The sequence below is a fragment of the Sorex araneus genome, chromosome X (genome assembly GCF_027595985.1).
Source record: "Sorex araneus isolate mSorAra2 chromosome X, mSorAra2.pri, whole genome shotgun sequence".
NCBI classification, from domain to species: Eukaryota; Metazoa; Chordata; class Mammalia; order Eulipotyphla; family Soricidae; genus Sorex; species Sorex araneus.
Genome location: NC_073313.1, coordinates 213,334,632 through 213,359,714, shown reverse-complemented (window position 1 = coordinate 213,359,714; position 25,083 = coordinate 213,334,632). Strand labels below are relative to the sequence as shown.

At 35.1% G+C, this 25,083-nt stretch overlaps 1 protein-coding gene across 5 annotated transcripts in view; it reads left to right on the top strand.

The window, feature by feature from the left end:
• Positions 1–25,083, top strand: part of ZNF385B (zinc finger protein 385B) — a 427,342-nt gene that overhangs the window by 383,270 nt on the left and 18,989 nt on the right. For all 5 annotated transcript variants that reach the window (XM_055122074.1, XM_055122075.1, XM_055122076.1 and 2 more), the window contains one exon: positions 13,572–13,734. In XM_055122074.1, the coding sequence (XP_054978049.1) occupies positions 13,572–13,734 (163 nt within the window). The remainder of the gene's footprint in view (positions 1–13,571; positions 13,735–25,083) is intronic.

Sequence of the window (25,083 nt, the reverse complement as noted above, 5' to 3'; positions counted from 1 at the left end):
CTACCAAGAGTATCTCACACGCATGGCAGAGCCTGGCAAGCTCCCCATGGCGTATTTGATATGCCAAAAACAGTAACAAGAAATCTCACAATGGAGATATTACTGGTGCCTGCTCGAGCAAATCCATGAACAATGGGAGGACAGTGCTACTGTGCTACCATTTTTATTACTTAATTTAGAGTTTTTGTTGCCTGATAGTGTGTTTGCAGTCCTTCTGGCTCCTGTATCTTCTCAATAGCTCTGCATTCCTCAGCTATTTGACGTGGTGAGAGAATATCTGTAATTGTCCTTGGAGCAATAGCTATAAATAATCCCTTTATTTTACACAAATCTGGCTACCACTCTCCTGTCTGCACAAAATAATCAAACATTCTTCTAGGACACAAAGACCACACAAAATATTATTTTCCAGTAATTTGTAATGAGGTTGTTTTGAAACTAATGAAAAGTATTTTAACATTTAATATGTTATTGTGCTTTAGTAAAATTAGAGCTCCTCTTTGATAGCTGTGATGTGTTTTGAATATTTTTCCTTTGGAATTTTTTATTTCCTTTGACAAGGGTGTTTTACTACACTCTTTGTTTACCCAGCTTTTCTGATATCCTCTTTTCTGTATCCTATTTTGATTTCACCCCCATATCTTACCTATTAAATATATATGCATCTGAAAAGCCTTTCCTCAAAATTCTTTTTTCTCTCTGTACTTTGTGTATTTATTCTTCAGGAATCACATCCATCCCCAATATTTCACCTGTCATCATATCATGCATCCTATATGGATGTGCCTTGTCCAGGCCTCTTTCTGCAACTATCAATTGTACTTCCGTTATTTGTTGAATCTTTCCACTGAAAGTTTCCTAAGTAGAAAACACCCAAAATGAATTATAACTCTCCTCTGTAAATTTTCCCCATGCCATCATCACTATTTAAAACATTTCTATCATTTTTTTCAATTTTTTCTATATTTGGGCCAGAAACCTTTTGAAATAATTATTTTTTCTCTGTTCTACTTATTTTACCAAATAATATTCTTTCTCCATTCATTCATTTGTTCATGTGATCAGTATTTATTAAATCTTCAGATGCTTAAAGTAAGTGTTAAGTGCAAAATAATTTGAAGATCAAAAATCTTTAAGGTATAAACCTTAACAAAGTGGGAAAAATATGTAATCAAGTTATTATAAATATTAGTAGCTAATTTTAAGTAGTGCTATAAATGAAAGAATCCAAAAAGTTAGAATGGATATCACCCAGTAGAAAGACTTATGGAAAACTTTCTAAATAAATATGGTTTTACTAGGCTCTGAAAATCAATAGGAATTAACTAGGATAAGAAAAATGAGATAGTATTTTAGCTATGTGCAAAGAAGATAACACTACACTATTCTTCATTCACAGAGAATAACAGAAAATCCGCTACACAGATAAAGCTAGATGTGGGGAGGGAGTGGCCAATAAGCCATGAAAATCTTCAGTATTATTATTTTAAATAAATAACATTATGTGCTTGAGGATTTTAAGAAGGAGGATGATATAATCAGATTTTTACTTTGAAATATTACTTTGGCCACAAAGTGAAGAACCAATTGGAACACAGTGAGACTGGTCTTGGGGTATTAACTAGAGAAGTCATTGCAGTAGGTCCATTGAAAAATGATGGCAACTTGATCAAGTTCAATATGCTAGAAACATAAAGAATCAGTTTTATTAGGAGTTAAAATCTACAGAAGTCATTGATAGATTATAGGTGGAGGAGTACATCATTAAGGTTGATCCTGGCTTTCGAGCTCCGGGCGAGTGGTGCTCTTGACAGAAGAGGAATACTGGGAGAGAAATAGAAAGTTTGGAGAGTAAAAGAGAAAAAAATAGTGATGCTAAGAGTTAGTTTTGAATTTATATTTTTGGTGCTATCCGCGTAGATATTATGAGTCTGGAGCTCAGAAAAAAATTAAAATATGTGGACTAGAAAAATGAAATTCAGTAAACTATTTTTCTCACTGTGAATGGTGGAATTACAGTGTGGTTGAGATTGTCTTGAAATTAAGTTGCAAAGTTTTGAGTGAGTTATATAAGCATTTAGTAACTTGGCAGGGAAGGATGAAACTGCAAATGGTTCTGAAATGAAGGTTGGGGGAAAGAAATCTAGAAAGATGCTAGGGGGAAAGTCTGTTCCAAGGAAGTAAGCAAGATGTTGTTACTAGGATGAGGTGTGCCTTGTGATCAATCAAGATGAAGATGAAATATTTCTTATTTTCAGGATTTAATCCATTGCTATCTTGATGTATATGTTTTAATAGATTGAGGTAGGTCTGATAAGATAAAATGGAGGTGTGCATACAATTAATTTAGCAAATTAACCTGAAAGGGAGTGATAGAATGAAAATATAGGGGTGAATGTTTGTTGAGGGATGATTTATTTAACTTGGAGAAATATATAGGATCTTATTTAAATTGAAAATGATTTGTTTCTGAGGGCAGGCTTTAAAGTATAAATGTAAAAATATAATAGACACTGGAAAAGGCCAACTCTAAATCTGTAAATCAGGACACTGTCAGAATAAGAGAACTGGCTCCTCAGCTATACAAACTCGATTTGGGTTTATAGTTTTGAAATTTGAAGTCTCTGCATCTGAGGACCCCATCATTCCAGATCTTTCTAGGTAATAATCTAGTTACTCCATATATTGTCTTTTCTTCTCCTAGGCATTTGCTGCTATCAGACAGTGCTGGAACAAATATCCTCCATAGTTTTTATTACCTACCAATTAAGTATGCTATTTGTTAACTGCCTTCCTGCTACCTAGTAATTAGGTCCTAAATAACAGGGTACTTGCCTTTCTAACTCCCCTCCCCCATTCTATACCCACATTCACTAATACAATATTATTCACATTTCCCTTAACATAAATTAGTTTTTTTCCTGATTTAAAAAAATCATAGTCTTCTCCTTATTGGAAGTGTGTATTTATTGCTTTAAATCCTTTTTGTTATTAAAGACCCATCATAAGGCTGTTTCTTTTCTCTAATTTTTATACCATTCTACTAAACCTAAGGAAAGGATACACGTTTTGCTGTCTGATGCCTAGAAATATGCTTAGGAGAACATACCCATAATTACAGATTAGGATATGGAAACCACGTAGGAAGTGTTAAATGTCAATTTCATTACTCCTCTTTTATTTAAATCTTAAAATAGTTTTATTGAAGATTGTCAAAACAAATGCAACTGAAAGAATTAAATATATTTGTCAACTTTCTCATGATAACACATCAGAGCAATATTTTCAAAAGGGAATTACTGGGAATGGTCAGTGCCAAGAGTGTGATAATAAGTATTAGATAACAAAATTTTCAGTGATTTAATAAAATTTAATAGAAATGGGTTAAAAGTAGCCTTGAGGATATTTTAAAAGCCTTTTTTTTTAATGGGCAGGAGAATGAACTCAAGACCTTACACATACAGAGCCAGTGCTAAACCACTGAACCATATCCTAGCCCTTAAAGTACTTAAAAAAGAAAACAATTATTTCTAGTTGTGAAAGAAGAAAAATAGTCATTGGGACCATCTAATAGTTATTTCTAAACCATGGGTTGTAAGCCATTTTTTGGAAACATATATTTTTTGGATACATATATAATCAATAAAATACTGCTGAAATAAATTGTGAAATATTCATACAATAGAATATATATAGCCATCTAAAATTAGAAAATTGTTTAAATACTCATTTTAAAATATATCTAAAATATAGTGCTAAACACCCCCCCAAAAAAAACCAAAATCGGGAACAACAAAAGTAGTACAGGCAATCTGTCTAAAAATGGAAGAAAGACATATGTATAGATTCCTTTGAAAGGCATTTAAATCATTTCTGGTAGGATACAAAAAGTGAAGGTATCTGCTGATCTCAAAAGTAGACATTTCACTATATATATATATACTTTTATATATATTAAACCTTTGAGCTGTTTGTATTGTCTAGAATTTTTTTTTAAAAAATGAGTGTAAAAGAAACAAAAGTAGTAGATGAATGGGCACAAATGATTTTTTTAAAAAATCATGATTCGTTTATACATTGGTGAAGGGATGGTTGTTGGAATATTATATAACTGAAACCCAACTATGAACAACCTTGTAACTGTGTATCTTACTGTGATTCAATCACATCCCGTTGTTCATCGATTTACTCAGGCGGGCGTCCCAGGCCTGAGATTTTAACAGCCTCTCCTTACTCGTCTTTCCCAATGATTGGAGGCTCTTTCTGGATCAGGGGAATGAGACCTATTATAGTGACTGTTTTTGGCAGGAACTTGCCAGGCTCTGCTGTGCAGGCAGGATACTCTCAGTAGCTTGCGAGGCTCTCCTCGAGGCATGTATACATGCCACTTTGCCACTTTGCGGCCACGCAGTCCAGGAATATGTTCACTCAGGCATGAGGCTCATCCCAATCTTGTGGAAAGCAGCCTGGAACATGCAACAGTTGAGTATTGGAGGTCATGCCAGGACTGGGTCCCTTGGGGTGAAAAGGCTCTCATCTGCCCCCTCTGGGACGTCCCGAGTGGAAACAGCCTCTCGAGTGGAGTCTCGTGGCATGATTATGGGAGCCTCAATTTATGCTCCCTTCCAGAGGAAGCAGCCGTGACAGCTGCTTTACAGTGATTCAATAAAAAAATTAAATTTTTTTTTAAATGTCCTCGGGGATGGAGCTATAGCAAAGCAGGTAGAGTGTTTGCCTTGCACACAGCCAACCAGGGTTTGATTCCCAGCATTCCATATGGTCCCCTGAGCACCGCCACCACCACACACTAGGAGTAATTCCTGAGTGCATGAGCTGCCGGGAGTAATCCCTGTGCATTGCCAGGTGTGACCCAAAGACTTTATAGGTGAATCAATGATATAGCTTTTTATCTTATATTTGCTTCTTGTAGACTAATCTTTTCTTGTGTGAGGTTAAATCTTAAATGAGGTTAAACCATCTCATTTAATTTGGTACTTTTTCAGTGTAAAGAAAGCTTTATCTTGAGTTAGGTTAGCTAAGTGCCTAAGATGTACAGTTTCATTTTTCTCTCTTAATTTGTATATTTTGAAAGCAAATGGTATTAATATTCACATTTACATATTTTACTTGATTTTTAATTATAAAATGTCTTCTGGCTTTTAGACATTAACTTAGGCTTTGTAATATGAGGTTTACAGTAACTTATTTTGCATAAAGGTTTTTCAAATAATATATTAAGCATATATAAAGTAATGCTCAACCTTTTCAACACATATTCTGAGCATTACACTTTCAAAGTTACGTTAAAAATAGGGTACACAATGAAAATTCTAATTTCAAATTTATTTTGATCATTTATGTAAATATCTTTATTATGGAAATGAAAGTAACTGTAATACCTTCTAGACTGTTAAAAAATTAATGGGTGGAAGCCTGAGAGCCTAATTTAAAAGACCATCAGAAGATTTGAATTACTTAGCTGTAGAGTCACAGCTTTAATGCAGATTCTTGAATTATATTGCATTGCTTATCGTGAAGTAAAAAAATCACTCTTACAAGGCTCACAATTGCAATCTATTTCCCTACTGAAGCTTTGGAGCATGGTCAGAAATAGCGTGTAACTATGAAATCACTAGAAACTCTGTAATTTCTTTCTTTATATTTTAAGGTATTGAGAATTATTAACTAAATCTCCCAGTTTAATATAAAATGTGAAACTAATTTTAGAGAACTTGTTAATTTCCACTTTTAAATACTTTGGGGGAAATTATTAAATAAATGGCTCAAGAATCTTAAATATTATTAACAAATTCTCAATGTTTTATAATGAACTGTAAAAAGATGATACCCACGTGTTTCATAAAAATGCTAAGATTTTGTTCTTAATGGGTTAGTTTCCCATATGCATAATTATTTGAAAAATTTATATATTTTGTAAATTAGAAGCTTCCAATATTTTATACTCAAGATTACTTTTGTAAAAACTATTAATTTCCCAGACATAATTGTAATAACTTAGGGAATATAGCACATCCAGTGTAACTATGTGGAGTTCATTATTTGTTCCTTTTTCATGACTTGGAAGAGAAGTCAAGGACATATTTGGTCAGGGTTCACTTATTCAATCTTGGCTTTAAATTTTATAGCACATTTGAAAAGTTTACACATAGATTTATTATTTTATCGCTAACATCTACGTAGTTCAATTCAACAGTACTCTTTGTTAATTTAGGGGTGTTGGTTGGGCCATACCAACCAACGGAGCTTTGGGGGTTTAGTCCTGGCTCTGTGCTCAGGAGTGACCCCTATAGTGCTCAAGGGAAATTTAATATTGCAAATATTAAATGTGGCATTGGGATTTGAACCAGAATCTGCCACATGCAACACAAGCACATTATCTCCTGGACTATCTCTCTGGCCCGCCGTAACAACTTAGTGTGTACCACTAATAGATACTTCAGAAGACTCAAAGTTAAATGGAGACCATATTGATAATATCCTAAAAAACCCCAACCCCAAATATGGAGTAAATGTTAGTTTCAAAAACAGAGATGTAATGTGAAATTAAGTATGTAGTGTTATTTTCAGAAAGTATCTCAGCAAATTTTTGCTGAATTCTTTAAATTCCAGTGATATTCAAGAAATTGTGACATTAAGTAAAATTCATTTTGTTATCCATTATCTACATTCATAATTTCATATAAGCCTGCTTCCATTAAGTGGGAAGAAATTATTTTAAAAATACAATCTCTATAATACATAGAATTTAAGACTAGAATTTAGACATTCATATTCTTAATTAATTTTACCTTGCCACATACTTATGATAAATTTGGTTTTAAAAGTAGATCATTTTAATCATGCTGAATATGAAATAAAGAAAAAATAGAATTTGTCAAATGGAAATTATTGGCACTCAGATCCCAGTTATTTTCGAGTTCAAACAACTAAGTTTACCTTACTAAACTTACTAAACTAATTTACCTTACTAAAGTAAAGTTGGAAACATAAGTTGTAGTGTATATCCAGTGAAGAAGATAGTTAGATTTCTGATAATTGTCTACATTTAATAATCCACTTTCATGTAAAATTTTAGGGAAATGGGTCTAGATTCTGTTCATTTGGAATTCTACAAGAAATACTTTATAGCCACTTTTTTTAAAAAAAAGTCTGCAAATTGCTCATATTTCAGATAATTTTAAAATAGAATTGAAGAATATGTCTAATTTGTCATGTAAATTTTGTCATAGCTGTTAAATCCATTTATGGTTCCTCTAAGTTTGTTTCTACCAATAAATCATTCACCAGAAACATAAGCCTCAAGGTTCCTAGCTAATGATAGAGTACGCTTGAAAAATAAACTTGAAGTCTGCTAAAGATCATAGCATTTAAATAAGAAGTTGAGTTCATGGAAAACTCTGTGTGTGTGTGTGTGTGTGCGTGCGCGCGCGTGTGTGTGTTTTATGCTTTTATATTCAATAGTGGCATTTTAAAGCAGCTGTAGCCCAAGAGCTCTGCTTCTGTCTTGTGATATTTGATAGAATCTAAATGAGGCCAAAAGGAATTTGCAGCCTAGGGTGAACACATTTTCATCCTGGAAAGTCTTTGCTTTTCTCTTATATATGAAGTTGGAGGGAGGGTATGTGTGTGGGTAGGTGGGGGAGTGGGGGAGGGCGCAATATATTTATACTGTGAAGCCAGTGAAGATAACATCCTATAGTTGGGAATCTGGCCTCGCAGAAATTTAGAGGCCCTCAATCACACTGAAGTAAGTGTGAGTGTGCCTCTCTTGTCCCCAGTGAAGTTATGCCTGTTGCACTATTAGATAGGCTGTAACCACCAGGATTGTTTCACTTGGTTGTGAATTCGAAATTTGCAAAGGTGTGTGCCTTTTTTGGTTTTGTCTTATTTGGGGGCTACACCCGGCAATGCTCAGGGCTTATTCCTGACTCTGCTCAGGGGTCACTCCTGGCAGTCTCGAAGGACCATATAAGATCCGTCTCGTGCAAGGCAAGCACCCTGCCCTTTGTATTATGGCTCTGGCTCCAGATGTGTGCCTTTTTAAGATAGAAAATACCATCAAGGGTTATAATTTATTTGAAATTAGCTTCTAATAGACCCCAGTAACTAGGGCTTGATTATAGTGAATATCAAGGTCAGTGTTATTGTTATTACTTATATTACAGATCCTATAATTATTGATATTTCAGTTGTAAATATTAGCAGAAAGACTTTCTAGTGATTTTTGGATGGAGTCAGCCTTTCTCTTGGTGATCTTATCTTGCTTATGTTGTAGCTTTGTTTTGGACAGGGTTTGCTCCTGTGAACACAAATATATGCCCAAATCTATATTTTAATAGTTAAAAATTATCTTAAGTTAAAACAAAAATTACTGTCAATCAGTAATCATCAGTAATCATTTGTCTTCTAATGTGTTCAGTAATAGTAGTTCAAGTGTCATCATTTTGTTTCAGATAATTATTAAATTTTTGAAATAAATCATGTATGTTAGCATAGGATTACAGTTTGTATCAAAAGACAATAAGATCTCAGATGAAAACATCTTCCTATTCATTTATTATAATGTATGTTTACAAATCAAGTTTTTTTAGTTTTTTAAACTGGTGTTCACTTACAGAACAATTTTAGGTTTTCTTTTACAAGGATAATAAGTTTTAAGTCAGCACAATGCACCAAATCTTCCTTGTTGTCCCCTTTATATCTCTTTATTCCAGTACCACTGGAAGCCACTGTGCCTAGGAACCACTGCCCACTGTGGGCACTGCCCTACCACATGCTGTTTCCTTTGCCCAAAATAACCTCTCAGCACCCTGCCACTTCAAATCCTTCGCTGCAGTGGATCCCAGCTCTGACATCCCTATTTCAGGAGACTTCTATGATCTTGTCCAACACAGAGACTTGAGCCTCCTCTGACTTTGTTTATCACCTAATATTACAATTCCACTTTCCACTTTGGATTACAGATATTTGCATTCATGTCTTTTTTTTTTTTCCAGCTGCAGCTCTCACAAGTAAGGGCCTTTGATTTTGATCTTTCACAATGTTTAGCACATGGGAGGTGCTAAATAATTATTTCTCAAATAGATAGTCTTATTTTGTTATTTTAACCTGTTTTTATGGTAGTTCACTTAGCACATTTTGACATTGTAATGTAAATCTTTTCTGAAAATTTACTTACCTGTGCTATTTTCCATATAATGATGCTTAACACATTAAAACGAAGGAGGAGGAGGAGAAAGAGGAGGAGAAGGAAGAGAAGAAGTACAAAAAGGAGGTGGAGGAAAACAGATTCCAATAGTTTGAATGATGCCGCTTCTTTAATCAAGCTTTGGTCAGCTACCTTTTTCAATACAGACATATTGGTTCTATTGGTAAATAGTTGACTGCTTTTGTCAGTGACATTATTCTTTGCCAGAGTTTATTCTTGAACTATTCCTTCCATAAAAAGTGAACACAATTTAACATTATCTTTCGAGAGCCTCACCACCTCTGTGATGTTCAAATTAGAAATAAGATAAGACCCAGAAACAAGCAAAGTCAGCTTTAGAACTTCCCGTTATTTTTATTGGTAATAATTATTCATTGTCTCATTTTTTATCATTTTTGTTAGGGCCAGTAGATTTATAAAAGGATTTGTGTAGAGCACTTGGGGAAACTAAGATCTTTTATATATATTAAAAAATAGAGATAAATGGATGGGAAACTTCTCAACTTGTAATGATCTGTCAGAGCTACTCTACCGGTGGATATCTGGTAGCTCCTAGAAGGACCTATCAGAGAACTCAGTTACTGATGAAAGCTTGTGTGAATCTCAGGGTGGTGATTTAGGTGACTCTCTGGATCTGGCATTTCTTGGCAAGGTCACAGTGTGACCTTTAGTCACAACTATACTTCTGGCAGGGAAACAGAAAGCAAATCCTTAGAACAAGACAAATGTCTTTTGATTAGTCACTAGGACCTAAGCTAGTCAGTTTGGTCAGCCACGTCTCTTCAAAGTGATGGAAGAACTGGTGTTGACTTGGTCTTACTGTATTACCTAGCTCAGTGGTTTTCATCAAAAGTCCACTATGGGTGCCAGTCCACAGTGTAAAAGAGTCGAAACCATTGGTCTTGTTCATGGATTTATTTGTAACTCTCGTCTTTGTTTTTTTCCACTCCTCTGAGATCCCTAGATAATAAGCAGGTTAATCTTGTTGCCATTTGACAGTGTATCTGTTTCACTTGATGACTTGCCCAGGATTTAGAAGCTGTTGACATAGAGCTTGAAATACAGTGTAGTGGAGAGCAAAGTGCTACTAGCAAGAATAACACAGGGCAATTTAAAAGATGCCATCCATGGAAGCGGCACTCACTGAATTTCTCCCACAATTTTATTCAAACTGCAGTCAGAAGCTATGAGCACTTGTTGCAATTCTCTCCACACCCTGTATCTCCTCCCTCCCTCCTTCCCTTTCTCTCTCTCCCTCTGTCTGTCTGTCTGTCTGTCTCTCTCTCTCTCTTACACACACACACACACACACACACACACACACACACACACACACAATTGGATCACAGCAATGGAGAGCTCCTTCCATCTTGACATTTAGTGAGTTATCACGCCCATGTATCTTCATTCCAAGTGTTAATTGATGCGATAAAGTTTCTGTAGGAATGCCAGAAAACAGTAATGAAGAAATGACACTGTTTATCTTGTGCTAATGTTAGCATGAAAGTGGCTTTTTCTAGTGCTGGTGGGTTCTTGAGAACTGCATGAAAGATTTGTATACAAAACTTGAAAGGTTGAAAGCTTAAGTTGATTCGCGTAGATGTGTCCAGGTCCCTCTTCAAACATTCAGGCTTCTTTTCATTCCATGTTCATCACTTGTCCTGTCCAGGCATTGCTCAGTCCCACTGATAACTTCCTAAATCCTAACCCTCATAGTCTACAGTGTATGATGACCCGGTCTGTTCCTACACTGTTTTCTATCAAGTGTACTGAAATCTTGTCTTAAAATCTTGCGTCTGATATACTGTCACTGAAATCTTGTTGCTGGGCCTCTCTTGGATTGTACCTGGCAGTTCCCTGATCTCTCAGCCTTCCTTAATCTCAGATCATGTGCCACAGTGTGCATGTGTGAGACTCCTGTGCTCAGTACCTGTCACTGGGTATTCGAGCCCTGCCTGAATATGCTGCCTGCCCAGCCTGTGAGCCCTACCTGTACTTTGCTATCCGTCTGGCCCTATGAGCCATGTCTGTATTTGACCGTGTGTCAGGGGATGCAAGGTCTACCTGATCCTGTAGTTAATCTAGGTATAAGTGAGCGTGCAAAGGAAGAGACTGGCCAGAACCTTCCTTTGATCTGGTATTAGCTGCTAATCCCAGCCATCCCATTAACTATTGTGATTGTCCACCTGGCAAGATTTAAATTGACCAATTACATTTATCTGGCCCTCCACTTCTCCACTCCCACTATAACAATAGGAGATTTTATTTGAGAACCATATGTTTCTCAGGCCAAAGATACTAAAATGCCTAATTATTTAGTATACTTGGACAAATTATTAGTAGGTTTCTTCATATCTTATTAGAAATTTTTACACACCTAAAGAGTCATTGTCACTGTCATCCCGTTGCTCATCAATTTGTTCGAGCGGGCACCAGTAACGTCTCTCATTGTTACTGTTTCTTTAAGTGTTATTGGATATGCCAAAAACACCTACAGCTTAGTAGTTTTTTTTAGTTACTCACCAGAAAGATCAGGCCCAAGGTATTATGCTAATGTATTTCTCATGAATTAAATTATATTCTTTATTCATAGAAACTTCTGTTAAAATAAAATACTGAATCATTTAAAGCATGCCCTTTCACTGTATATAATCTTTATTCTTACAGAAGATGTTAATAGTCTGAATCTGTGTATAATATATAGATACATAGTGAAATTGGGCCATATAAGGATATTCCAAATTTCTGAAGTGACTTCTACGCCTATATGTGTGACTTTTGATAAGTAACTGAACTTTTCTAACTATTTATGAAGTACTAATAATAACACATCTCAATATATTAATGAGAATAAAATGAGCAGATACGCATAGTAAATTTAGAACCACTCTTCATTATTTCTATTCACATTATCAGTTTTTAAATCATTCATTTGTTTGTAAATAAGAAAGTTAAAGTAACGTCATACTTTTCTCTCATCTTTCGTGATTTTATTTTTCCAATTGAGTAGAGAACCACGATAAGGCCTTGAATTTGCTAAACAAATGGATTATAAAATAACCATCTTCATATATATAGATATAACATAAAAATTTTAAGTTATTTCCTTATAAATTCTCTAATAAAATCTTGTTTATATATTATTTTATACACATCATCCATTTTACCTCTTTAGCTCGGCAAATGTGCCATGTAATGTATGGTTTAATTTGTTGCTGTTGTATACCAAATACATGTTTATATTTGCAGGGTCTGCTCAAAATAAAATTCATGTGAATATCCTAATATTCTTTTATTAATATATTCATTAATCATAGATGCCCCCAAAGTAAAAATCTTTGGTTTTTTTTTTTTTTTTTGCTTTTTGGATCACACCCAGCAATGCTCAGGGATAACTCCTGGCTCTGCACCCAGGAATTACCCCTTGCTATGCTCAGGGGATCATTTGGGATGCTGAGAATTGAACCCGAGTCGACTGCGTGCAAGGCAAATGCCCTACCCGCTGTGCTCCAGCCCCAAAATCTTTGTTTTTCAGGACGATAGATTCCACAAGTCAGCATAAGTGGTTTTTGTTTTGTTGTAATTTGTTTTATTGTTTTGAAAACAATTAAGAGTAATTTGTCCTGATCTCCGTTCTTCTTTTTAAATAAGTATTTATCAGTATTTATCAGTGACTAATACCAAAGTCACATTTCTGCCTATGCTTTGTGTATGTGATAACGTAACAGAGCTGATCAAACTTCAGAACCACACCTCAGATCAGAAACAAGGATAGTCTCTACCTCCTTGTGGCATGTGTTATCTATTCTTGGAACTGGAATCATCAAATGGTGCATGAAGTGCATGTAGATGACTCCCAAATGTTGTGCTAATTCCACTCACAGGTTATTTTGTCACATCAGTTGCTCTCAGAGCAGAGGTCAAAAGACAGTTGATGCAGATCTTACTATTAACTAAAGAGAATAAAAGAAAATGGTTGTAGAAAGACAGAGTGACTTGCTAATAGCCAAAAACTTTGAAAAGTAACCCAGTAAGTAGTGGTGAGAGGACATCTGTGACAGCATCTGCCTCCATCACAATTTTACCTAGGTCCTGTTATCCACTCATATGATGTCTGATTTTTAAAAGCACAGGTCCTCTGTATTGTATGGGTTTCTGTATGCCAAAACCTCTTAGATGCTGCTTTCCACTTCGTTAAAGTGGCAAAGCCAAAAGTGTGACTGAGAGCTGAGTTGTAAATGTCTGTGGTGCCTATGATTGAATGTATTTTTTCCTGCATGATCATCCATTGTGGTGTTTGTAAGTGGCAAAAAAAATGAGCCTGATTTGTTCTCCTTTGTAGAGCCAGGCCGAGGCCCACTACAAAGGAAGTAAACATGCCAAGAAGGTCAAAGCACTAGAGGCAACGAAAAATAAACCCAAAATGGTTTCTTCCAAGGACAGCGCAAAGGCTAATCCCAGCTGCTCCATCACGCCAATCACAGGCAACAGCTCTGACAAATCAGGTCAATGATACTTTTTGTTCTTTACATTGTATTCCTCCTAGTTCCCTTCACCCCATTTTTCTCCCCTCAGCGGCTGCATGATACTCTCCATGAGATGTTTTTATAAATATGAATATGTTTCCTTCACAGGAAGGGTTATGTGTTTGCACAAAATCAAAGCATTTGGTATGTTACCATTTCATGTTGCTAAATATATACATTTAAGTATATATATGTGTGTGTGTATGTGTGTGTAGATATATAGATATATAAGTGTCTGTGCACAAAAGTAATTATAAAAATGGATTTAAAACATGACTTTATCATTTCTTTATTCATTTTGCATTGGTGTTTGCTAAAGAATTTCATAGTAATTTTTAATAAAGAATTTATTGACTTTGTTAATTATATAGATATTTAGTATTCCCTTAGTCCAACAAAGGGCTTAAGAAAAAGTGATAGGGCAAAAAATAGTTTTTTGGAAGATTAGCATTGCATTATTAAATGAATGTGTTGATGTGTCTAGTAATAAAAAAATTGATTTTTCATTTCCCCCTCAAAGTTGAAAATTAACACCAAAATTTAAGAGGACTCTACAAAGTTATGAAGAGACTAACAAAACAACTTTATGTCAATGGAATTGAACTTTTAGCAGAAATATATGTTAAGAAGAATGTATATTTTATAGCCCTAGTGAATCTGCAATATATCTGAATAGGTTCAAACTGTGTCCGTGGAAAGAAGGGGAAAATCATTTTTTCCAGCATGTATACCATGAAATTGGATGCTTAATAGGGTTTTTTTTATGCATTTACACTTCCCTTTCAGAGCCCAAGATGGATAGTAATCTTGTTGTGTGACTAATTAGGGAAGTGTCTGTTAAAAAGAACTCAGACCCTTTATCCTATTGGAAACACACATACTTATGACTTTTGCTTTTCAAAGCATTACAGAATTTGAGGAGAAAGCTTAAGAATAATTTCTTGCACCCAAAAGATAGTTCAGAGATAAAGGAAACTACCTTGTATCCTGCTGACCTGGGTCAATCCCTGGTACCACATATGGTCCCAGAGAACCCTGAAGGATAACTTCTGAGTACCCAGCCAAGAACAACTCCACAGAACACCACTGGGTGTGCTCCTCCAAACCAAACAAATGTACACAACCTTTCCGTGGCTTTGCAGAGTCATGAGAAAAGCAAGTCAATTAGGAAAAGTTGAAGAAGGTCCAGAAAAGCCTACCAGAGAAAGAAAATGGAAGAATAAGCTATTATTGATTAGATGCCATAAATATTATTTCCAAAATTCTTCAGCATAAAAATAATGGATTATCCGAAATTTTATAATATTTCATTTTGGAGAGACCTCCCCAGAAGTACTGGGGAGAAGGTACTTCCAGTGACACTGATGACCTATTCAGGCTTAGAGAGTTTTGGTGCTTGGGCCAAATGATATGTTCCTGGAGACCACTAGGGCCACATATTCAGGGGTCACTAGGGTATCATCCCGTGATTACCAGGATTATACCTGATGGTGCGGGGACAGGGCCTCATACCTCTCAGGCATGGGCTCCAACCCTTTGTACTCTCTCCAATGTAGCTAACACTTTTTGTTCCTTCTTTGATAGAGCTATGAATTCATAGCATCTGATGAAAAAATTAGAAAAGTAAGATATTACACCATATTTCTCCTCTTCTAAATAATCGAGCTTTTCTGTGTGAAACAACCCTCTGTTAGAGGGTTTTTTTTCTTTGCCCCAGTTATGCACATTATCCTTAGTAGTACTAAAAAGCAAAATTTTTAATTTTTTTTAAGTGAAGGTTAGTGTTATTCACTCTTTTAGCTTCTTTTTGCAACTTGAGCTAAGAGCCTACTTGATAAATTAGTGTAAACATCCCAGTGTTGTTCTTGTGTGTGCTTAAAGCTCACCTAAATTGCATTATTTGGGTATTGTTTTTCTCAGATAATAACAAAAATAATAAGAAATAAAGTATTGAAAATGGAAATAGGAAAGAATCAATAAGAAAAGAATCAATAATATAGCCAATTCTTTAATAAATACAAATATTTATTAAAGGAATTGTGTGGTTTTTTTAGAAAAGGAAAAGATGTAAGATATAGGGAAAAAGTTACAGATTAGGGAATGGACCCAAAGAAAGGTCAATGTAGAAACATAAACTCCAAATAAAAGGGGCTTGGTCACAATCACTGAATACATTTTACCTACCAGGTACTCAATGATTTTACCTTTAAACATAAAAGTTTAATAGTTCAAGAGTTTAATGCTGATTCTTAATTGATGTGAAAGCTTAGAAAGATTTTCTAAGCAATTATATGTCTTTTGAGCAGTAGGAACACACTGGGACTAAATGTAGCAGTACTTTAAACAAGAAAAGACATGAGAGTGGGGAGAGGGCTAAGTAAATCAACCACAGAATCATTTCTTTGGTAGCCACATGGAGTTCTTCAGACCTAACCCCTCCACTTCTTCTCACATTTCTGTATTCACCACCCAAAATACTTTGGTCTAATAAGATTGGCCTCACTCATCACTTCACTATATGGTCTTGGACTAGAAGTAATGGAAACCACTCATAAGCCCACTCTCATATTTGAGAGATGTATGATTTTCCATGTTTCCTTTTCAAAATCCATTTTAATTATAACAGACCCATGGGTTGAATCATTTAGATAATTTATTTATTCTCTAATTCTTACAAACTAAACATTAGTAAAATTGTTTTTATTATAATATTGTAAAAATAATACCAAACTGTTTCAAATAACACTATTTAAACATAAAGTGGATTGCATAAAGTGGATTGCATTTGCTAAATGCATGTACTTTTGTCATCTCCAACTGGTTGGTAAGTCTGCTTTGGAACAAGAGTTCACATATATTCTTTGTAAAAATTTTTAGTTGGAAAGTTAGAAACTTTGCTCTAATAGGAAATGTTATATAAATAAATCCTTGCTCCTTAAACTATTGGTCACAACTTTTTAATTTGTATTAAGGCCAGAGGGGTATATTGATTGGACACCTTCCTTACACATGGCCAACCCTGGTTGAGCTCTGGCACCACATATGATGCCCTGTGCACTGTCAGAAGTTACAACCTGAGCACAAAGTTAGGAGTATGCTCTGAGAACTGCCAGATATGGCAAAAAAACCTCAAACATAAAAATTTTGTTTTAAAATAAATCACTGTATGATTTATCATTAAATGTTTGATTTATTTACCTAGTCTATATATCTATAGCCCCAGTGCTGCATAAAAAATATCTTGGGCAATATTAGGGAAAATTTAAGAAACCCTTCTGTAAATAATATAATATGTAGCTATTGTTGCCTATTTCTAAATCCTTAAACACTCATAGTTTTGTGATCCTCACATATAGTTTTTTAACAAGTTTTTATTTTAGTTAAAACCCTGTATTAGGAGAATAGAAGATAGAAATAACAGTCCTTCATAAATGGTCTGGAAGGATACAGAGAGGAAGGGAGAGGGAGATGAATGGTAACTATAGCATTTAGTTGACAGAAGTGTTTTATCTCAGACAACAATGCTTTTAAAGGGTCAGCCAAATATTAGAGTAACAGTCACAGTGAACAATCATGGTTGACTGGCAATTCTTATGAAACTGAAATTCCCTGGCATTGGCCATCTTCTGAATGGAGAGCTCCTGTCAAGCAGGCTTTAGGAGTAATTATGTGATTCAAAAGCGTTTTGAATAAAACTGAAAAATGTCAGTTAGTGGATATCTCAGCTGCCAGAGTTTAAATATCTAAGCACTCACCACACCCAAAGGATTGGTTTACACTTCAGTCTTTCTCATGTTTTAGCCTCAAAAATTTAGCAATAGAGTATTGTTTAATGAGGGCAAACACAGAGAGAGAGAAAATAGCCATGTTTGGGAGATAGAACTTCTGGAAGAATAGCATCTGGAATTCACTGAACATCAGTCACAATAAAGTGTGATTTTTTTTATTTGTATCTGACAAGGAACTCAGGAACTATAGATGACCTCTCTTCACAGAGAGGACTTATTCTCATAAATGGCTGCATATCTTCCATGAGCTAGAACGCATTCTTACTGGCTGTTTTGCATTTTTGATGATCTCTTTTATTTTTTTTACATGCTACATTTGGATACATAATTTGGCTTGTACTGTATTTAGTTATGTGTGATACAAAGAGATTTGTTATAATGAAGCTATCATGTCAAAAATTTCAAATTATCAAGGAAATCTTTATAATTTTTCTTACTTCAGTAAACAAAATGAGTTTGAAACACAATCAAAAAATATTTATCATAAGGAGCTCTAACTATATGTTTAATTTTTTTTCATTGTAGGAAGTTAAGTGAGAATAGCTGATTCACTCAATTTTAGAAGTTGGGATAGAAATAAATATAAAATCCAAAGAATGGCCTTCAGGTCTCCTAGGATTCATCTAACTTTTAATGATGCCATCAGTGGGGGTTCAGAACTTGGTAGGAAGGAGGAGAAATGTGCTTTGGGAGAATCAGGGTCAGAACACAGCAAGCATTATTCAGCTTTAGAAAGATGACTAGAACATATTGGCCAGACATTCTGCCCAAATTTCTCCCTGGAGTTCAAGTGTCATAATGCCATATGACAGTATACTTTCCTGTGGTAATATGTCTCATATATCAAGTTGAATGCTCTTTTATCATGGCATTTAGTGACTCATAACAGGTTCACAAAATACAAAACATTTGAAAAACCTTGTTTCTTGAAAATAATAAAATATTTTGATAATGAATCTAATGATAAACTATTGGGGTAGTCAATCTAATGGTCCGTATGTCTAGTTTTTAGTAGGGATTGTTTTTTAAAATTAATTAGATATCAAGATGAGGAAATTCATTTCTGTTTTAAAGTATATCAAGCTACTTAGAGCTAAATGATCTTTAATCAGTTGCTGCTAAACATATGAAAGCAGATGGAATGATTCAAAATGCAATCAATATATTTATAAGTGCAATTAAGAGCAAAAATGATGAAACCAGTCTGTTCTCCTGAAATATAGCAATAGGAGACTTAACATTTGTTCAATTTGCATAATCCAATCACTATATGTTTTTGTGTGACCCTCCCAAGAACAGTTTAACAGGTAGGCTTGAAAATAATAGCCATCTTTCATTCATTCATGCAATAAACATTATATCCACTACTTATATGCACTCAATAGTCTTTATCCTCTTATACCAGTGTATCTTCTCAAACACTGGGTTTCAAGAATGAACATAAACAAAATGTTGACTTCATTCTTCTAAGCCAGTATTTTTATTGTTGTATGATTATTGTTCTTGTTGGATATTAGGACTGCATAGAAAAATAGTATATAGTCACCACATATAAACTACCACCAAAAACATGATAACAAAAAAAAACTTTGGTCTTGGAAACATTAAATGAGTTGTAGGAGGTTACACAGTTTCTATACCAGTACAATCTGAATAGGAATTCAAGGTCTCCCATTTCATGCCTGTTGAATTATTTCCATAACTTCTACACTTTTCTAACTAATGTAGTACATACAAGTATCCAAAACAGCACAGTATGCAACCAGTTTTTAAAGATCTAATGAGTATAACCATACAGTACCTTTAAGTTGCTTCCTGACTGGTGATGTTTTCAGTATGTTATAGCAGTGGAAGAGCCATTTAAGCTTTGTTTTATTGATAATCATAAGCGGTTTGTTGTCTATAGCAAAGTATAATAGAGGCAAGGTTATAAAGTTTCACATAGTTTGAAGGGCAAATTTTAATGAAAATTCTCATCTCAGGTAAATGACACTCTCAAAGTTATAGCTGGACAGTTGTAGCCACGTATATGCGGCAAGATAGAAGTTGATGCTGAGATGTATATCCCCAGTCTGGCAGAAACCTTGTACCTCCTCTTAAAGAGTTGGGGTATCCTGAATAATGTCTACATTTTCAGTAGCACTTTGAATCTTCCCATTTAAACAATTTTCTCTGGGCATAGGAAGACCGTCTTGTTAATCCCAGATGCAGGACCATGCCATGGAGACTGTGAAATGACAGTGTTGAAATTAAGTAGTGGAGGAAAGAGGATAGGCCACCTCAATGTATTTCTTTCAGTTTTCAGCACTGTGTGCTTTTGCTTGACGACAGTTTTTCAGGTGTGAGCCCAGAGCACTTACCATCAAGCTATAGATCCATATGATTTGCCTGGAAAAGCAGCACTTTGGCTTTTTATGGTCACCCTGTTGCCTTATGTAAATGTATTTTCAATTTTGTTAGAGATTTTCTGCCAGCTAGAACAAATGGAGACCCTCACCAAGTCATTTTTATGGGCTACCCCTACATGTTTCAGAGTTCTTATGTGTTGTTACAAATGAGACCACATTTTCCAAATGACAACTTCTCATTTCCACTGACTGCTCTAGGACTTCATCCATTAACCAGCAAGGTCTTCCTAACTGTCTCTTCCCTCCTTCCTGTCTTTAGTAACTGGACCTTGTGCTGTGAAGTAGAAGAAAATAATAGTTTTCTGCCTTGGCAATCTCTGTCAGGTATAGACAAGCACCATCATAAATTTGGCATACATCTATCAAATCCAAGAGACTGAGATTTAATATCTCTTATAAAATAATAGATTAACTGCATTTATGACAGATATCTTATGTCTGAAATTCTGCAGTATAATATGTAGAACATAAATTGATTTCCATCTGTCTAAAAGGAACAAACCATTATACTAAGGCTCATATTTTTTATGAACTGTACAGGTATCATTAAGTTTTCCAAAGTCAACTTAAAGATGAAATTGCCTTCATCTTTGCTTATGTACCTTGAATTTGACAACACCCTGCCATGAAAGGCTGAATATTCTTAGGTTTTAGATGTTTATCATCTTATGAAAAGTAACTTCTGAAACTTTTGAACATTCTATATTATTTTAAAATAATACATTGTTAGTTTCTCCACAAGTGAAAGCTATTCCACAATGTTGCTCTGAGAAAATAAACAAAAACTTGAGATTGACCTGTAATTTATTGAAGATCTAATAACTGATGATTTATTAGAGCATAATGTTACTCATTCCAATAAAATAAAACCTTTGGTATTACTATTAAAAACTCTTCTTGACTTCAGATATATTTGTTGTTTAACTGGTATATATCTCTAATGGTTACATTTATTTGCAATATTTCTGCAGTGAAAAGATACTGGAATATTGGAGGACTGAACTATTTTTTAAATGTAAAACTAAACGTTCTACTAAATGTCCTGAAGATTTTTTTTTTTGCTTTTTGGGTCACACCCAGCGATGCTCAGGGGTTACTCCTGGCTTTGCACTCAGGAATTACTCCTGGCAGTGCTTGGGGGACCGTATGGGATGCCGGGGATTGAACCCGGGTCGGCCGCATGCAAGGCAAATGCCCTACCCGCTGTGCTATCGCTCCGGCCCCAAAATGTCCTGAAGATTTTAACAATGGTTATTTCATAGATTTTGTGGCATTCCCCTTATTTTCTTATGTGGAAATTAGTAAACAGCATTTGGGGTTTAGAACAAATGTTTTTGTTGCTTTTGTTTTGTTTGTAATTTATTTTATGAGGGGGCCCACACACAGTGATGCTCAGGGGTTACTCCTGGCTCTGTACTCAGGAGTCACTCCTGGCAAGATCAGGGGACCATATGGACACAAAGTATCAAACCACAGTGAGCCATATGCAGACAAGTGCTCTATCCATGGTACTATTACTCTGCCCCCTTGGACAAGTTATTTATTGTATAATTTCAGAAAAAAATTGCCCATTTTTTGACTAAGATATAAAACATAATTATTACTATTCAGTTCAACATTTTTATAAGTACTTTGAAAACATCATTAACAGTTTTTCTGTCCATATTACATATGGCATTTTACACCAAGGCAACCATTTTGGGAAGTAAAATAAATAAAATAAACCAAAATCCATAAAATGTTCATTCCAATGCACCAATTATTTCCTCTTCCTATATTCTATACCAAGAAAATAATCTCAAATAAAAACCAACCCAAATAAAGAACTATGCTTGAAGATGCCCATTTTAGCAGTATTTCCATCAATTAAATTAGAACAATGTTCAATACTAGAAAATCATTTAAATAATTTTACTCAATAGAATATTATGCAACCTTAAATTAAATTAAAGTGTAATAAGCTACCCATGGCATAATCTATATGCCAAAAAAAGAGTAATAAGTCTCACAATTGAAACGTTACTGGTGCCTGCTCAAGCAAATTAATGAGCAATGGGATGACAGTGACAGTGACAGAAACTGTAATATAAATCTAATTGATTTAACTATGCTATTAACTATATCAAATCTGTAGCCAGAGAGATTATACTTACAGAGGGTAAGGCACTTGTCTCAATGTGACTGACCCAGGTCCAATACCTAGCACTCCACATGGTTCCCGGTGTCCACCAGGAGTGATCTCTGTGCTCAGAGCAAGGACTAAGCACAGCCAGATCTGACCCCAAAAACAAAAAAACATCTTATAAAGAATAAATATATCAAATCAAAAGTGACAGTACAGTTTATTAGTATGTGTAGTTGCCTAACTTCATTAAATCCCCCAGATTCAAGTTAAACACCAGATGTAAGATAGTGAACCTGGCCAATGTGGGCCTTCCTCTCTAGAGAACATCCTGTTTGGAAGCTGGATATTTGTTGAGTAAAAGGTCATGGATGGTGTGGAAAGTAAAAGAAGGCCAGAAGAAGGGAGTTAAGTCCTCTGTGCCTCATGGAACTTCTTAGTAAGAGAAGAAAACCTGGTTTCTTAGTAGAGGAGAAAAGGATACTCATTAGAGTATTCCATAGGACTTGAATTATGAAAGGTCATTTGATTACATGAAGTAGTGACTGGACTTTTGAGAACTAGCAATGGACTTCCCAGTGATAGTCATAAAGTGGTTGAAATGATGACTAAAGACAGAAAGTAAGATATAGTGAAGTCTGTTGGAAGCTTGCCACATGTTCTAATGGGGAGATGGCAGCTAGGATAGAGGAGGGACCACTCTGACAATGATAGCTGGAAATAATCACTGAACAAGAACTGAGTGCTGAAAATAGATTAAGGGACAAACATGATAACCTTTAAGTTTATTGCAAGCCATAAACCATAATTCCTAAAAGTAAAAAGAGAGAGGAAGAGATAGAGGAAGGGAAGGAGAGAGGGCGAGAGAAAGAGAGGGAGAGAGAGAAAGAAAGGTGTCTGCCATAGAGGGACTCTGTGTGCGGAGAGGGAGGAGGGAACCCGGGAATGTTAGTGGTTGGAAATGTACTCTGGTGAAGATATGGTGGGGTGATGGACATTGTATAACTGAAACTCAATCATGAGCAACTGTGTAACTATGTATTTCCCTGTGATTTTTTTAAAAAAAGATATAGTCATGTGATGGACATAAGTGCTGAGGTCCTTAACTCCTTTTTTGTGCCATGGATTTCTATGAATGACTAATGAAACTATTCTCAGAATGATGGTTTTAAATTCATAGAAACAAACATAGTTTTACCAAACAAAATAATATATGTATTGAAAAGTAATTGTCAATTTTTGTTTAGATGCAGTAATATAACAATAAGACCTTCAATAATATCTAGCAATTGGTTTAATATCTACTATAATTTTAAGTCATAAGTATAAATGGTATCTCAGGTTTCCCATGGCAAATACATTCTCTGGTGAAAATATTTTTATCTCTACTGGTGAGAAGGTTATAGGTACTACTGAGACAGCTATAGTTTATTGACTTCTTTTATAATAAAAATGCTAAATTTCAGGTGTAATTTGATAAGATTAGAATACAACTTTATGCCATCAGGTTCAAGGATGCAATGAATTCATAGACCTCTTGAAAGTCCATAAACCCCAAGTTTAAAATGTCAGTTTATGAGACTTTAACCTGAAAGCTTTATAACTTTCCACATTGTGAATTAATAAAAGAATTAAAAAAATAAAAAATAAATAAATACATATATTTTTAAAAAATAAATAAAATGTCAGTTTAATGTAGAAGTATTATATCTTTTCCTCTTTTATTTACATAACTAAAATTTCTAGTGATGTGATGAGGTTTTATAAATTTTGGGGCATTGGTAGAGTGAAAAGAAACTAAAAACAAGAAAAACAAAAATTAGTAATGCAGAGAGAGGCATTGCTAAAAATCCTTTAAGTAACATTCTTTACTGAATGCCCAAGCACCTTGTCCAATATTTCATTATTGTCTGGGAAAAGAGAAAGAAAGAGAGAGAGAGAGGAAGAGAGAGAGGGGAAGAGAAATAGGGAGAGAGAGAGAGAATATTGTCCATATCACATATGACTGGGTAATGTTCACTAACCCAGGATATCTCAGTTTGATAAGGAATTCCTAAGAAATCATCTGTTTCCTATTTTACTTAAGAGATTGAGCCTGCAATCTGATGTGATCTCAGTTCCCCTATGGTCATGTCCCCACAAAACAGCATTCCTAGGGCACCTCACACTGTGGAAAAACCCCACACCCACCGCATTGGAGGCCTAAGCCTTTTAAATTACTATCACTTTTAAAAGGAGACCTTTTACAGGCCAACAGGGTTTCTCCTACAGCTTCTAGGTCTTAAATATAAACCAGCTTTGACAACTTTGTAATAAAGCAGCAGATTGAATTTAGGTAGGGACAAATGCTAGCTGTGAAATGTGAAGGTATGGTTAGCTTTCAGCAATATATTTTGAAGGGATTTGTAGCTCTCTTGTGCCTGGGCAGTCCAGCTCCTGAATGTCTGTGCTGTTTCCTTAGTGGAGGAGAGCAGGAATGGGGTAGAGGGTGGGACCCTGTATCTAGTTAGTTCCTGATAAAGGGAGAGAAGGGCTGAGACCTTCTTGGAGGAAACAGCAGCCTGAGGCAATAAGTTTGTTTGCTGGCAGTAATTATTCTGCCCCGTCTGATGAAGAGAAGCTGCTTCCATCATACCTCCCCTTTATCCTTTCCACTGTCAAGACATACCTCACCCTGCCTTTAGTATCAAAGCACGTGGTGATTAAGGAAGTGAGAGGAATAGAATTCACATGTTTTCCTTGTACCTTATAAGTGTATTTCCTCTGTAAGGGTCCTTCACATAAGAAAAAAAAAGATCCTATTCGTCATTCCACCTTGAAAATTAGTTTTTAATCTTATTCCTGGCTTTTGAATAGCTGCCGGACCTACTCCTGAGGGACTTGATTTGAGTGACATGAGTTACTTACTCTATTTTCCATGATATCAGCTGCCTTAGAAATAACTTTTCACATTTCTTAGTGACAAATTGGAAAAGGGGCAATTTTTCAAACCTGGAAAAGTTGAAATATT